This window comes from Vitis riparia, chromosome 11 (assembly GCF_004353265.1).
Source record: "Vitis riparia cultivar Riparia Gloire de Montpellier isolate 1030 chromosome 11, EGFV_Vit.rip_1.0, whole genome shotgun sequence".
Classification (NCBI taxonomy): domain Eukaryota; kingdom Viridiplantae; phylum Streptophyta; class Magnoliopsida; order Vitales; family Vitaceae; genus Vitis; species Vitis riparia.
In genome coordinates this window covers 19,798,535-19,815,579 of record NC_048441.1, presented here as the reverse complement: position 1 = coordinate 19,815,579, position 17,045 = coordinate 19,798,535, and the positions used below count along the sequence as shown (strand labels likewise).

The following is a 17,045-nucleotide window of genomic DNA, read 5'->3' as shown; positions in this document are numbered from 1 at the left end:
CAATGGTGAACAAAAATATTGCAGATGTGTGTGTATTGCATGGACTGGTAAAACGATGGTTACAGGATTTGAAGGATGATATAGAAGAACCATTGCAAGCTCGTTTTATCTTCAAGACAAACCTTGTAGGCTCTGTCAACCAGATATCCTGCAACTTCTCCATATCTTTCAATCACATAACTGATGGCTTCAGCCCTTGTCAGGTATTAAAAATGAGCACTATTTTTGTTTACATGCTAACTGCTTCATGTTGATTAAGCCCTGTTTAATAAAAGCTTCTATGACTGTTTGGCTAATTTTGTTCAAAGAGCTAATGACTTAAAAAAAGTTTAATATGGAAGTCGGAAAATGTTGTTCAAGCTTTATTTTGGCTTGTGTAATTCTTTCTTATTTAATAAAACTTTTACAATACCAATATTGTCCTACAAAAATTATGACTTTGGCTTTTGCTTCTACTTCTGGCTAAAGCCAAAACAGGAAGTCAACCCAAACGAGGCCTGAGCCCTATATTGCATTCTAGGCAACAAAAATAATTATATCATGTTGAAAGAAACCAAAATTGTTTAGATCGTCTTAATTATGTATCATGTATATTTCAAGCCATCCTACAATTGCAGCCAAGTAAATGTATTTCCACTATAAAAAAGTTAGCAAAATAAGTTGTCAACAAGTTTCAGGTATTTAAATATGTTTTTTTGTTTCCAGACATGCACCATACTAGTTCATGTTATCGGGAGTCAATTCTCATATATATATATATATATATATATATATAGAGAGAGAGAGAGAGAGAGAGAGAGAGAGAGAGAGAGAAAATGAATTTGGAATAATCACTATTGAGCAGTGTCCACTCGTCTAAACTGTCAAATTATAATTGTTAGCTCCTCCAGTGTTGCATTTTTTTCATAGTGGTGCTGGTCCAGGAGTTTGTCATGAAAAGAAAAGTACTTCTGTCTATTATTATTTGCCAAATTAATAATATGTATCCCTTCCTCCGTGATCTTGCACACCTCATATCAAAATGCAACATTATAACTATTTGGGGTACTGCCTATAGACATGCAGGTGCCATGGCATTCCATTAGATGATGTAATTGGAAATAAGATCAAGGTGCCTTCTTGTTGGGTCACAGGCGTTAAGCTGGGAACATATGATTTGATTGAAAATTTTGTGAAGATTGGAGAACAAACAATGCTGTTTTTACCCTCTTTCAAGAGCTTTATGAAGCTCCAGCAAGTTTCTTCACCCATTGACTTCAATATTATTGAGAGGACTAACTTGGGATCTCTAAGTGAAGGTAAATCTCAAGCACAACCTATTGTTTGACAATGATTGAATATTGAGCTTAATGCATTTTTTTATAGGCCTAGTGTTATTGTTGTTTTTTCAATTGCCATGTATTGGCAGATCCTTATGGGAAGGGAAGGAATTTTTATTAGTGTGCTATAGACAGTTTAAACAGTCTGTGATGTTTATACCTTGATGCTTACCGAGGAGGACCAGTAAGAGGTTAATCCTTGAGATTCATCCCTAAACTGCTAAAAGTATGATATACAAATAAGAATACCTCTATAAGTTTGTATTCTTATGGGTGTCTCCATTAAAATGGATTAAAAGTGCAAGCGAGGGATGAGAGATCTTTCCCAAATTTAGAACATCTGATCAAAATCAGAGGTAGAAAAATCTTTTGTAATATACATTGAAAGTTGCCACAAGAGACACAACTAAGAAAAGTGACTCAACATTCCTTAGGGATTCATACAACTCCTACAAAAATATCCAAAGCATTGTTCCTCCCTTTGCTATTTTAGCCCTTTTGATCTACTTTTCAAATTTCAATCAAGTTAAATAACATTAAGAGGCATGCCCTTGAAAATTGCAATAGTAGAGGCCCAAAAAGAGGAATAGAAATATAGTGTCTCATATCATCTTTAAGTCTTCCACTTGTCCTCAAAGATTCTTGCATTTCTTTCCCACCATACTATCCAAATTAGCATAAGAAAAGCAATTTGTAATAACACTCTTCATTATCTAATTTTAATATGGAATCCGCTCCCTTATTTTTTAAGTTCCAAAATTCCTAATAAATACAAATGAATTGCACTCTTATGTTGTGATAGCACTGTGTTTTAGCTGTGCACATCCTCATGAACCAAAAAGAGTACTAGATACAACTTAGAGTAATATCAACTTTCTACCTTTATTTTTCCCTTAAAATTCCATAACCCTCCATTTCTTTTTTCACTATGTTTAGAAACTCTCCAGTTCCTGTATATTTCCTTTCGCAAAGTTCAAGGGTTTTGCAGCATATAGCCTGTGATTTTATTTTTCCAGTAATTTAGGAGAATCCTTTTCTATTGGATGGTTTGCTTGAGAGTGTTTGAAGTTTCAGTTGAAGGCCATATAGGAGGAACATCAATTGTACATATTACTCAATCATTTGAAAGCTAAATTTTCTAAGCAAAAGTTCTTGAGGAAAAAAACCATTTCTGCTTCAACTAAAAATCCATTTTCAAACTAATTAAGACCCATGTGTTTAAGCTAAGTTAATCATAAGTGCTTCTCAGGTCTCCAAGTCACTTGCATACTAAAATTGCTTGGGAAAGTTGGGTTTCATAGATTGTCAATTATGCTTAGATATCCTGAACAAGTTTTTCAACCTGGCATCAGTCATGGTTTTCATGTTTACCCTTCATTATCTAATTTTGAGATGAAATTTGCTCCTTTATTTTTAAGTACTAAAAGTTCTAATACAACCACTACCTTCATTGTTATGGTCTCATGAATTCATTAGTTGAACCATGAGTTGAAGAAGAGCAGTATGTTCTTTTCATTCTTTCAACTTTCCTCCCAAAAATGGCTTCACCATGTGTATCGTAAAAACGTTCCTTTTTTGGAATTTTTGAACAGGCCTTATAATTGGGAATTCCTATTTTGTAACTCCATCAGTTTGTCATGATATAGAAGCTGCTTCAGATGAAGGTGATAAAACAGAGTTGAATGCTCAACGTGAGTTGATCACCTCCTGTCAAATTCCTGGTGTGCAATTTGAATGTTTAGTGAGAGAGTTTCCATAATTCTCTGATTTATCTTGTGTCTAATGTGATTCAATATCCCAAATTCCTTTGCATGTATTTTTATGGTTTTATTTTTGTTTGTCTGTGTGTTTCTTAAAATTCCTGAGTCAGGCTGTGATTTGGCAGTTTTTCAAGGGCTTTGCAGTACACTACGGTCATTGGACCAGGGTTTGGTCTGTTCTTCAATTTGTAACTTGGAAACGATGAGGGAAGCTGCCTTCCACTGCTATTATATTCTTTATCCTTCAGATGGTGGTCCAATGCTTCTAAGGGTCAACTCTGCTCCCTTTTACTGACAGAAATATTTGTTGATATTATAATAATTATTATTTAGGTTTTTTTTTTTTTTTCTGATAACAATCTTGTAGCCAATGTGTTGTACTTATCCTACTCCCCTGTTCTTGTGGGGTTGCAGCCATATCACGTTCTTGTTTATTCTTACCTATCAAAAAAAAAAAAATTCATGTTCTTGTTTATTCTTTTTGCTCTATTTTTATCTGTTTCTGTTTTTATGTTTACCAACAATTGGTAAACATGCAGCGGCTTGCAGGATCAGAGGAAGTTTCACCCATTCCTGATGTTAGTCGAGTGATTGATTCTTCATTAACAAAGGAGATTGAAAACTCCATCGAATCCTCTTTATTGAAGGTTAGATTTTTCCTTGAACATTTTCTATGGTTGATTTCTCATCGTGGATCTCCCTTATACGCAATTTGCAGTTATTTGAACCAACTGACCTCTTCCATGGCTGTAAAAAGAAAGAAACATGGACTTATTTATTTGACAGGCAAAGAAAAACTTTGATAAAATAAACCTAGCAAAAAGAGGGTGCACCCTATGCACACCTCGGTATACAAGAACCACAAAAAAAACAGGAACAGGAATCTCCCCACCAAAAAACAGTCAAGTTAAATGTTCAATTTTTCATCTCCAACAGGACTCTAAACCATTCCCATTCAGATTTATGGATTTATACTGATTCCATTATGCTACAGCAATATATTGTGGAATTATATAATGGGAAGATGAAAAACTCTTGGACAAGATTGTTCAGGTTTCTCCTTGGATCTAATAATAGGGTTGTGCAAGTTTATGTGTCAGTTCCTGTGTGTAAGTACTCTCATAGGTTGGTTTATGATTGAGTATCATACTTTGGTTTTGTTGTTTAATACCTTAATCTTAAAGTAAGATAATAAAAAAACATGATGAATGGTGGAAATTTAATCTTTTTCAATTTGTTATTTCTTGTAATGTGAATAGTAGAGGGGCGGATGTAGCCAAGTGGATCAAGGCAGTGGATTGTGAATCCACCATGCGCGGGTTCAATTCCGAACTCTCACCTACTCTAGGAATAATTTACTTATAGCTCAGAGAATGGAGGGTAACTGTGGGGGGAAATTGTTTTAGATATATGTTAAATCCATAAAAGAGATATGTTACAACTTTGTGTATTCTGAAAACATCTAGAGACTGACTTTCCTGCTGCAATTGCATAATTGTAGACAAACTCTGGAGTTCATGCTTTCTTCTGGGTGATAGTTTCTGCTTTCTGATTTGATACCTTTTCAGATGGAACTAAGAGACTACAACCCAGTCCTGCATGAGAGAGGCTTCCATCAAAAATTGAACTTTCTTGTCAAAGAGAGTTTACAATTTAGGTAATTGTCATCTCCATTCACCTTGGGCCTTCCTAACATGTAGCACGTACATTAAAAAGAATACCAACATGCATATGTTTAATGTAAGCACAGGCATATATATTGTACTTGTATAAATATTATACCTGTCAGAAACTTTGGTTCATTTTGTAAAAATATTAAGGTACACTTTTTTATTTCTAAGCAATTATATTCCTATCATACATTCATATCTATATGAAAATAGTTGATGAGGGAAATCAAGGAACATTCCTTTTAGTTCTGAGTTAATTATATTCCTAGTATACATTCATATCTGGTTGAAAGTGGATGAGGCTGTAGAGAGGTTAAGATCTACTATGGGTTGGGTTTTCTGGAGTTTTGATGATTGTATGAACAATATATATATTTTTTTTCTGTTTTCTTGAAAAGTAGCATTATTTACCTCATTAGGTTTATGTTTATTTCATTGCATTGGTAGAGGATCTTGTCAAGGATTCTATACAATGTTTCAGTATTTTGTTGTCATTTTAGTATATGTGGCTCCATTTTCTTCAGTTTTTCCTTCTAGAGGATGACCATTTGCCTATGAAGCTCAGGATACCACAATGGTACAATCATGTTCATGGATGTTAAAAACCCTGTTTAATTCTTCTCTAGACTACTCTCACAACCATTTTTGTTATTTGAGAGAAAAAGTTGTCTTATTCACTAACAAAATAATAAAAAATATATATGTATACAATCTTTAAAATATCAAAAAAGGCAGTTAATCCTTACTGAATAAAACTGTTATTAACCGCCCTTAAATGGTTCTCCTCAAATTGGGGTATATTTATTCCTAAGACCCAGCTTGGAACATAGAACAAGAAAAAGATCCTTCCTAAAGCTTTACAAAAACATCTCTCAATTAAGCTTCAAATTTGATATACGAAGTTATGACTTTCTTGCTGGTGAAAACTTACTCTAATAAAGTTACTAACAATGTGAATAGCAGCCTGATCATCATAATACACATTCATGGGCATTTCAAGAGAAAATCGAAGCTCCTGTAAAAATGGTCGGTGTCACATTTGTTGTGCTTCTTCTTGCAAAAATAATAGATCACACTCTTGCCTTGATCATGATAATAAGTAGGCTATCGTAATATAGTGGTCTAAGCATCGTCCTTAGGGATTGATTCATATATGGTTATTGGAGGCAAAGATGTGGAGAGAATAGGATTGGTAAAAAGGCTAGTGGGTAGATTGTGAGTAGAGATCAAAATCAAGGAGAATTTTTAAAAGTGAATTTCTATTAAATAATTTTTGAAGGCTTAAAAGGAAACAATCAATTGAAAAATTTCTTGGATTCAAATCTAATATAGCAATTGAGCATTATGGTAGAGATTGATCTCTAATTCAACTTATTGACCATCAAGTTAAATGAGAAGCTCAAAATCTCTTTGGGTCAATATTAAATTTAACTTTAGGTTATGGTCTACTCTCAATGTTGAACTCACCCTTCCAATTGTCAATTTAAGAAGTTAATGATAATTTTTCATCTCAAATTATCTTCTCATATTGCCTATAGTGAATCTACACAACCTTATTGAATCTATTCTAAGAATAGAGAGCCTAGCCACTCATGAAGAGAGAAATCATCTTACACTTGATGTTTGGCTAGTGGGAAAATGAAAGAAAATGAAAAGAGAATATGAAAATTTTATCGAAGTTCTTCAACTACAAAAAAGAGAAAATATCTTGGAGTCTCCAATCCTAAAAATTCAAAAGTTTCAAATCAAAGGTGAAAACCTCTATTTTGTAGTAGAGTTTACAATAGGACACTTGTCAATCACTAAATGAGCCTTTAGAAACTTCTACAACTGCCAAATTGGAAGCTTCTGCCCACTAAAATGATTCTCCCAATCATAAAAAACAAGAAAACGATCCAACCTAGAGGTTGACCCATTATCAGACCCACCACACCAAGTAAACAGACCACCAGAAAGGGGAAGATCTTTAAGGCATATCTCCTCAATAAATTGAGAAAAGCACCTCATAGAAGCCAATAATCTTTGATATTTCCTCTTTTTCTCCGTGAATCTTACTACATTGAAATCCCTTCCCACGCACTAGGGATCATACTAAAGACCTCTAATAGCACCCAATTAATTCCAAAAATCATCCCTCTCCTCAGCCAAAACAAGTCGTACACCCTTATGAACATCCAAATAAAATTATCGTCACAATTTCTTAAACGACAAGATACTAAAAAAGCTCTTAACTCCATATCCAAAAGCTCCAATGCTCGATTGTCCCAAAAAATTAAAATACCCCTTGATCGACCCTTAGCATCCATCGTCCTCTAATCCAGACACCTCCCCACACCCAAGCTCCTCACCAGGCAAGTTATCATTTGTTGAACCTTCATTTCTTAAAGATAGACAAGGTCAACTGAGTGGGAATAAATCATAGATTTAATGATCTTCCGCTTATCCCCCTCGTTGATCCTTCGCATGTTCCAAGATAAAATTCTTAGCTTCATGGACCCACTTCAACTGATTCCTTGGAAGAATTCCTTTCTGTTCTCCTCCTAGATAAATTTGTCTTATAAGAAATTGAGCATTCTAATTTCCTTAGCTTTCTCTCAAGTTTGGACCCATTAGAGCTAGCTTTTTTCACCACCTACCCCAAAGGCTTCCTATTGCTCGGAATTCCAAATTCCTAAAAAGATCCAGAATTTCCTCTTCGTAGCCGTCCACCAGAAACCTAAAAATTTGCTAAAAGCCAGTAGTTTCTTGAAGCTGCCTTGAGAGCAGGCAAGGTCCTTCTTCAACTCCATTAGGATATTGTTCTTGACCAAAGCTAACTACAATTCCTCTTCTCGTCCTTAGATTTCAGACTCTAAGCCATCACAATTTGAATGAAGATTTAGCATTACCATAGCCATCCAAGGCAGGAGCTCCCACCACAAGTAAACAATAAAACAAAGGTCTTCTATCACCACTTGCAACTTCCCCGACACCTCTCTCCCATTCACCCGGACTAACACTAGTGCCCATTGCAAAATTTTTCCCCTCTGTCTCCTCGTCAACCCCCAAATAGCCTCCATAAGCATCGCCACTTGTTTGAAGAACTCCCTATGCCAAAAATAAAGCGGAAGGCCCATTATCCTCACCCAAGCAGACTTAGCTTGTACTCTTTCTCTGAAACTGCCTATTATCGGGGCCCATCTCTCCAAAAACAAGAACTTTTGCTTATAAATCGGCTCTCCTTCCTACAGCACCCTCTCTGCCTCCTTTGGACCTTCAAACTCAAACAAAATCAATCCACCTCCCATCAAGGAAAGAGAGAGGGTTCCCCTTTAACCTCCAATGGTACCTAGCCCATTCCTTCAAGGGAGATAGCAACGAGTCATCATCCGAGAAATCTCCCCATTGTCCCACCAAGCAACGGTTAAGAATATGCATCTTGTTGAAAGCATCAACACCCCCAAATTGCAACCACACCAATTGACTCTCATTTTTCTAGTCAACTAACACATTATCAACCTTCAAAGGCATTTCCTTTTGAACAAGGTCATACTACGGTTTAGGACTATCTCCTACCTTAATTGGGAGCTTCACTCCACAAGCTCTCAACTTTTAAGCTCAAATATTCCAACCCCCCAACGGCTCCTTCTCTTCGGGGAAGATCAAAATGAAGCGATTTGCTTCCACGGAGACTACAGAACAAAAGAGGTACCTACCCGCCTCATTGCTACGTAGCTGAAGCTTATAACTTCTCCCTCCCTCTAACCAAGAGTTGTTGTAAACCTTCAAACCCTCCTTTAGACAGCAGGCCTCCACTCCTTCCAGTAGCAACGAAAGACCCCTCTTTCCAAATCTGATCCAAGAAGAGAAGCTTCTTCCAATGAATCTATGATATTTGCCTCATTCCACAACTATCTCTTCATGTGTTTTACCAAGTTTTTTATTTGGTTCCATCAGTGTGCCGATAGGTTTACATCCTATCATTCTTGTCTCTTTGAGAAGATCAAGGACATACTTTTGTTGTGACATAAAAATTCCTTCTTTTGAGTAAGCAACCTCTATCCCCAAAAGATGCTTGAGCCTTTTCAAATCTTTAAATTCAAATTCTTGTGCTAGATTTCTTTTAAGCAAGTCGTTTTCTTCTGCATCATCTCCTAAATTATATCATCCACATACACGATGGTTGGTCAAGATCATCAACAAGAGGTGAAGAATCAGAGAAAGATAACCCAATACTTGTTTCCGGTTTGGTTTCTTGGACTTGCATAGGTTCTAGAATAGGTAGTCTCCTCCTAGAATAGACCTGAAAAGGTGTGACAACAATGGGGACCAAAATCAGTTGAGTCTAGTGCAGCTGTAGTATCTGGATTTTCTGTAGGATGAGCAGGAATAGTGGTTGGAATATTTTTCAGAATTTTGGAACTTAGAAGAAGTTTTATTTGGATTGAACATTGTCAAGTGTTTATTTTTTTTGGCAAATCCAGAAAAACAGATTCAGAGAACCCTTATCTTCTATCAATGTCTCCCATTGAAGATAAGAATGAGTAAAGAAGGGTTGATTTTCTGCAAAAGTCACATCCATAAAAACAAAACAAAAATAAAATCGAGAAGAGGGATGGTAACGTTTATACCCATCATTTGGATCTTTTATGCAACTCCTAATGCACTCAAGTCATGTACAATGCAAGTTATGTGGGTGTGTATGCTCAAATAATCGATTAATGCAAATGAGATAATAAAGAGAAACTAAGAAACATAAAAAATTAAATTTATGAACGAATCTCTATCTGTTAACATCATGTCATGTTTTCTAGGGCTCAATCCCAACATCCTTAATACTATTCCCAAATGATGCATACTGTAGATCAAGATGGGCGTAGACATTACTAAGTCATCCCTTGGTTGTTCTTGAATCTCAATATCAGCAGACAAGGTTGACACACAGTCAGTTACTCCCATATCCCTCTGAGCATTGCTTGCTGTTTGTGCAAAGATTTCACACTCTGCTTCACCCCAAAAATATCCTGATATAGCTGATAGATTCTGGAAATATGATTTCTTACAAGTATGCCTAACTGAATCCAATATCTCCCTTGCAATTTTTAGAGACACGAAATTGGCACTAATGTAAGACTCCATATTATTACCCAACCAATTTATTATCATTAAGTCATCATGTTGTTATTCATCAAAACTCTTGCATTCATGTTATTATCATTAAGTCATCATGTTGTTTAATTTCCCTTTGCCCCAAGACACATTCATAACTTTAGGGCTTAATAAATAACTAGATCCCTTTAGTTTCACTAATGTAATCTGAATACCAACCTATCTCTAGATTTATGATTACAACTAAACGCCATGATCTTTAACTATTGAAGGCAGAAAATAGGAACTACTGCACTAATCTCTAAACCAAAGAGATGTTATGTAGCTTCAAAACTGATACAAACTTGCTAACTTGCATAATGTGGCACAACCAATGATACATCTAAGAACACATCTCCCACACCATCAATCACAAAGAAGGATTGTTGTACTACAACTGTAAGATAGTATTTACATTACACAAGCACAAACCGTGACTTAAAACTTGGTAGTACTAACATCACACAAGGAGTGACTTAACACCTGTATCATTTGGCTTTGACATGTGGGTATTGTGGTGGTCCTGTAGAGGTACTGTAGCACAATCCTGTAACAGTAACAAGTGGTTAGGATTTTGTGTGACTGGAGTTTCATGATCCATGTATGCATACACACACACATTGTCTTTAAAACATTAAAAAAAGACTGAACTAGCCCTTATTAAAATTATTTCTAGTAACTAATAATTTTTATAATTTTGGCTTCATTTAAAAAAAATCTGCTGATTCTCTGGTTCCTAGTACACCCAAATCAGGTTTAATTGGACTTAGCATGATTATTCTACCCAAATCAATATATTAGCTGATCAGTTAAAAATTTTCCTGATTTTTTCTGTGTAAAATGAATATCCCAGGTCAATACCTCCTAAATTGGAAGAGGTTAACTCTGAACTGAACTTAACCGAACCAGATTCTTTGGAAGTGATTGCAGAATCAAATTCAGCAATAGATGTTGCAAATGCAGAAGGGACCCCACAGTTGGATGTGAAAGCTGGAGAAGACAAAGCTACTGCTACGATTGCAGAAGAGTGGGAGCAGCTGATTGTCAACGAAGTCCCAAATATATACTCCTCCAGTTGTATTTGCAAACCCAAGTTGGAGCAATCAGTTCTATTACCATCAGATAGTACTAGACAGTTAGATGTAAAAACTTCCAGGATCTTAGAGAGGCTGGAGATCCCAAGACAGTTGAAGAAGAGGGCACTTTCACCCATTATCACAAACAGCATCATGGCTGATGGGTGTACACTGATGAAGAAGCCTCTAATTCCATTCCAGCCTATTCATGTAACAGCAGCAGACCGAGCCTCCATTGCAAGCAAACCAATGAAACCCAACTTTCAGAGGAAACATGGATAAAAGAAGGGTGCTCACATTTAGTGCCTGAAGGTATTCTTGTGGAAAAGGTCCATGAGGTTAGTGGCTCTTTGCTTTCTATTTGTTTGTTTTTACTATTTCTGCAAACATGCTATATTCTCAACCCATGAATGAGAAGGTGCTCTAACAAAATGTTTACATCATTGAGGGTGAAAATGAATGAAAAGCAACAAAATATTCCATGATAGACTCAGTTCTGAAGTGAGTTCTTAACCTGAAACATTTCCTGTGAGTTACTGCCCTACCAATTCCATGATCCGGGCTGTTAGAGTGAAAAGTTCTGGTTTAGTTTAACTTGTTTCTGTCATCTGTTACTGATAAAGCCAAATTTCCTGTGTTCCGAGAGGGAGAGAAAACAGACTGAAATAGCTTTTATATGTCAGATATACTTTCATACATGTACAAATGCCTCTTTGTGAGCTTCCTACTTTCTACTTCCTAATTTCATTTGAACTATGAAACGATTACTCAAACACTACAATCTGTAACATTCATACAATTGAACACCAATGCATCTTAATGCAGGATTAAGATTCTTCTCTTAGATTTTTGTAACCCTTTTTGAGATGTTCAGCTTGCATGGCTCCTTATTAAGGAGTTTCTCCTCTTGTTTTGATCAGGTTTGTATATTATGGAAGAAATCTTTTTATTTAATAGAAAATATCTATTCTGTTTCTGATTAAAAAAATCACAATGGAGTGAGTTATTATTCCAAGGACTTTCCTGTGCGTTACTGCCTATCAATTCCTTTATCCAAGCTGTTTGAGCAAAAAATTCTAGTTTAGCTTAGGTTCTCTCTGGTATCAGGAAAACCGGAATTCCTTTGTTCTGGGAGAGAGTTAAAGAAGAGAATGCAATAACTTTCATAGGTATATTCTCATACACATCTTTTCCCTTTCGTTCACTTGCTACTTCCAATTTCCTAATTTCATTTGGACTATGAAATGTACTCACCACAAAACATTCTATGACATAAGTTGAATAACAATATCAAATGCATGATGGACTGCATGGACATTTTTAGCAGGCCTCTGGAAATAATCTGATGGGAGACTGAGGAGAGGGTGAGCAGAGAGGAAGATGGTAGTAGTGGAAGCGTCTCTAGACAATTTCTTGATGGGAGACTGAGGATACGTACAGACACAACATGCATTAAGGTTGTTCAATTCGAGCTATTCGAAATCCCATTGGAATGGGCTTGAATCTCTTAGGCTATGTTTGGTTCCCGGAAAGTACAAAGGAAAGAAAAAAAATGCTAAGGAAAATGATTTTCTCATGTTTGGTTGTCCTATGAAAAATATCAAATAAAATCAAATATAATTAAAACTAATTAAAAACTTATGTATTTTTAAATTATTTAATCTTTATATTGATGAGTTAAAATAAATAAAATGAGTTTGAAGTAACAAAAAAAATAATTTATCAACTTTTAATCTATTTTTTTATTTTCCTTCACTTTTTCTTTCCTTCTGCTTTTCCTTTGTATTTTCTTTCCCTCGCATTTTCCCTTAAATTTTTCGGGAACCAAACATAGCCTTAGGGATGCAAAATTCCCAAAAACCTTTCCACAAGCCCATTAGGTTAAGAACGTGGAAAAACAATATAAACCCACTAAAGGTGTCCATGGACTTGACACCTTTTGTTTTTCTCACTGATTTGTGTTTGTTGTGAAACTGTGTTGGAAGTTTCTCTCTTTTTTCCGTTTACCCTTTTTCCTGTCTATATTAAATAAGCTTTGTGTTGACTGCCAAAATACGACCTTTTATCATGCACCTGATGCGAACAAATTAGCGTCTTATTCCAAGGCAAAAGCCAAGTTTTCCAATATGGTATATCTACTGTTGAATTCTCTGTTCTCCAAGTGCTAAATTGTCTGTTAAACTTCTTGGCCTCTATCCGATTTTGATCAATCTCCTAAGAATGAGTGAAGTTATGGGCTAATTTTAAGCGTGGCAGTCAGAAGTCGTGGCTGAACTACAGCCTTGCTTCTGTATACGGACTTAAACTAAGCTGTATCCTTGTTTGTTTTTACTTTTTCTTTTTCAAACTTGAAAGTTTTAAAATTAACTCTGTCGTTATTTCTTAGCTTTGTTACTTTTTTTCAAGACAAATTTGTTGATTTTTTTTTAGGTGTTTGATTAATTTTAATCCTCATGCTTAATAAGTTGAGATAATTTTAAGAATTTATTTGTTTTATTTTTTATATGTTGTTTTAAGACTTGAGGAATTTTTACATGTTTGGAGAAAACTATTTTTAAATCTTTTAAATTAAAAAACTGTTTGAAGTTCAGTTCCAAAACATGGGCCCCACACTGTTGTTCATTCCTTCTTGGGATAGTCCAGAGGGCTGCTGGTCAGCGGATTTGGAGGCTGTTGCTAGTCCCATCTCCCGTGGTTATTCTTTCGGATTTCAACCAATAGCCTCCAGGAGGAACAGCACTGGATTGAGCTGTTGCTGTATCGATTCAGGACGCGAAAGAATATATATATGTTACAAGGTGAGAAAAGTCACCAGTAGGGGTAACCCATGTCGTCTGCTATGTAGGTGTTTCTCTTGTATCTTAAGCTATGCGTGCAAAATGTTGATCGGGTTCTAGCTATGGGAGATGTTGGAAATACTTTTTTGAGAAGTTTGGGGTGGCTTGTACTTGTAGTTAGTAGGGAGGAATACGGTGAAAGATGAAGTAAAGAATCTGACGCAACCCAAATCATACTCACCTTTATAAGTGCGATAATTTTTGGCGGAGGAGATGTAATCCAAGCAGCCAATTAACAGTGAGCAACTTTATGGAAGTGCACAGTGACGAGACTCACAACAGTATTTGTGACATCCCAGGCTGATTGAGAAGATAAATTTCAGACGTTTAGATATGTTTTATTTTATTTAAAATTGAGAGTTTAGAATGAGTGGTTGTTCTGACTATTAATCCGGTCCCATAAACACGATAAGGATATCCTATTGGCAGGATATAGTGATGTCTTGGCCACAGGATATATCGATATGGATGAAGATCAAATAAATCGTGGATTTTAGTGGGAATGGTCCGCGTCTTGTACGCCTTGCTCTTTGCTTTTAATGTGGGGATTGATATTTCCTTTTCCGTGCTCCACTGTTCTTAGGATGCTAGAAAGCAGGAAGAGTTATGGCTAGTATCACCTTTAAAATTTTGTTTCTGAAAATGTGACAAAGTTCACAAGACATAAAGAGAATTCAAAAAACCTACATTCATTATTTTTATTTCTGAAATTGAAGATATATTTTTAAAATGAAAATAAGAAGACGTACTGTCAGTGGTGTTTTTTTTGTCTAAATGAGATAGCCAGTGACTCGGTGCCCACTTGTCCAGCCAGAAACATGTGGGGCAGCCAAAAGCAAAAGCATATCTTGGGGCCTTTGCCCACCCCACTCCACCCATCATCATCTTTTTCTCTTGAATTTTATATATAAACTGCCCACAGGCTCCTGGAAACGTCCCCTCCCCTCCCCTCCTTTTCATTCTCTGATTCCTTCATTCATTTAGCTTGTTGCTTAATCAGTGATGGAGAATCCGGGTAATCTGATACACAAGGCGGCTGCCATCGTTTTTGCAGTCATGAGGTGGGTCTTGTCCTGGACTCTCAGACCATCTACCAATTCCTTTTCTTCTTCTCCTTCCGATTCCATGGTCCAGCAAACTCCTTCTGGAGATCTCAGGGAAAGGCTATCTAAAAGTTGCGATACATGTGCTGTGTGCTTGAACCAACTAAGGAAGCGAGACCAGGTGAGGGAGCTTGGGAACTGTTGCCATGTGTTTCATAGGCTATGCATCGACACATGGATTGATCATGGGTATAATAAGACGTGCCCACTCTGCAGGGCTCCTCTACTCACCTCCACCAGGCTGGGTTCCCAACCCAGTTGGGCCGTGGAGCGACTTCTATATCTCTTTGGGGACGATCTGCTTATCTGACGGCATTGTCTTGTATTATGAATGACTAAAAAAGAAAATTGAGAATTCCACTACGACAGGAGTAGAGAAAAAGAAATCAAATATTTATTTCTTTTATCCTTGTTAGCTTTAGCCTTTTATAAATAAAGTTGAGGCATTTTTACTTTTTCTTTTCCACCTCTTATCTCACTTTCGGAAAAAATAATTTGCGTAAGGTATCAAAATGGGGCCATCAAATTTTCAATATGATTCCTTGGGGGAGCATTGAATAATGCTACAAATGGCAACGGAGCATGGGGCAAGCGCCCCTCAAATATTTTACTTGGGTAAGGATTTCAATCCATTCCCAACTCATTTTAAAGGGTTTGAATGCTTATCATTAGGCTAGACTAAGGAGATCCGTATGTTTTTGCCCTTTTGAAATAAATTTAAAAATCTTACCATCCCCTTAAATTGATTTTCTACTTTCATCACCCGTTACCAAAAAATGACATAGGGTACAAAGAAATAGAATAGAAGTATAAATAAATGAAATTTGAATATAAATAAATGAAACCTCAAACAAAAAAAATATATAAACAAAGGGTATTATTTTTACATTATGACCATTCTTGATTTGCCATTACCTTTTATTAATCATATGATGATCTAAAAGTTAAACTAGTTGTAAGTTGAACTTTTATTCAACAATTAAAGAAATTACATTATTTTCAATGAAAATTAGTCTATCCATAGCTTATCATGAAATTATAAAGGTAGTGCTTATGAACCAATTCTCTAAAGCAAATGTGCACAAAGTGATTGTAGATAAGCAAATTAACTATAAAAATAAAATGGTTCGTCCTAATCAATATCAGTTTATGTAAAAATACATATTCCGAAAGGTAAAAATTCCATGAGAAAGCTTAAAAACAACATATAAATCTTTTAATTGTGTTTTTTAAATAATTTAATATAGATTTACTGAAAATATATAAAATTATCCAATTTTACTAAAATATATTCAATTTTAAAATACGTGGATGATGATTTTTTTCAAAGATACATGCACGAAAGAATATAAGGGCCCGTTTTGGGGTGTTTTTTTAAATTTGTTTTCAAAATAGAGAACAAAAAAACAGTTTTTAAGTTTTTTTAAAAACTAGAGTATTTGGCAAGATGTTTTAAAAAATAGTTTTTAAAAATAAAAAACAAGAAGATTGTTTGAATGAAAGAATTTTTATTGTTTTAAAAAATAATATATTATTTTTATTTTATAATAATATGAAACAAATTCAAGTTAAGTCTTATTAAAAAATAAAAATAAAATCCATAATTACATTTGAGTTAAAGATAAATATATTTTTTTAAATTATGAAACATTTTTTTTACTATAGTGAAACAAAAATTTCTATAAGATAAAAATAATTTTAATATTTATTTTTAATACAAGTCAATTAAGTACTTTAATTAATATTTATTTGATCATGACTTTTTTTTTAGAAACATTTTTAAAATTAAAGAATCAACAAAAAAAGTTTTTTAATGTTTTATAAAACTAAGGATATTTGGCAAGTTATTATTATAAAAAAAATAAAAAAATAAAAAGACTTGTTCAGATAAATTGTTTTTTTTATTATTTTGATTTTGTAAAAACATTTTAAATTCAATTTATATAATATTTAATTAATTAAATGCTATGATGAATTCACAATATTTCAACAAACACCATGATTTTTCTACCCTTTCTTTGTGTAAAATTAAATAGGTAATAACAACTAACATTAATAAATAAATAAACTCATGCACGGAAAAATAAATCAAACACTTAAATTTTTATATGGAAAACCCTCCAATGCAAAGGGAAAAACCACAGGACTTAGTC

General features: G+C 34.9%; 2 protein-coding genes across 11 annotated transcripts in view; both read left to right on the top strand.

Moving 5' to 3' along the window:
* LOC117925281 overlaps positions 1-12,508 on the top strand; it is a 13,806-nt gene extending 1,298 nt beyond the window's left edge. For 3 of the 10 annotated variants that reach the window (XM_034844253.1, XM_034844256.1, XM_034844252.1), the window contains 7 exons: positions 25-203; positions 1,058-1,298; positions 2,912-3,010; positions 3,190-3,350; positions 3,619-3,726; positions 4,648-4,736; positions 10,730-11,796. In XM_034844253.1, the coding sequence (XP_034700144.1) occupies positions 25-203; positions 1,058-1,298; positions 2,912-3,010; positions 3,190-3,350; positions 3,619-3,726; positions 4,648-4,736; positions 10,730-11,234 (1,382 nt within the window). In that variant the 3' untranslated portion in view covers positions 11,235-11,796. Of the gene's footprint in view, positions 1-24; positions 204-1,057; positions 1,299-2,911; positions 3,011-3,189; positions 3,351-3,618; positions 3,727-4,647; positions 4,737-10,729; positions 11,797-12,059; positions 12,122-12,276 lie in introns of those variants that run through there. The other 7 variants (XR_004652970.1, XR_004652972.1, XR_004652971.1 and 4 more) reach the window with 7 other exon arrangements.
* Positions 12,509-14,569: 2,061 nt separating this feature from the next.
* On the top strand, positions 14,570-15,298 carry LOC117925282 (E3 ubiquitin-protein ligase ATL4). Its single transcript, XM_034844258.1, has one exon. It carries the CDS (start codon positions 14,792-14,794, stop codon positions 15,200-15,202), a length of 411 nt encoding a protein of 136 aa, XP_034700149.1. The 5' UTR covers positions 14,570-14,791; the 3' UTR covers positions 15,203-15,298.
* The last annotated feature ends 1,747 nt before the right edge of the window (positions 15,299-17,045 follow it).

Bases quoted from the DNA above. Each gene is read 5' to 3' on its own strand.
- LOC117925282 (XM_034844258.1), top strand. From the start codon at position 14,792: ATGGAGAATCCGGGTAATCTGATACACAAGGCGGCTGCCATCGTTTTT.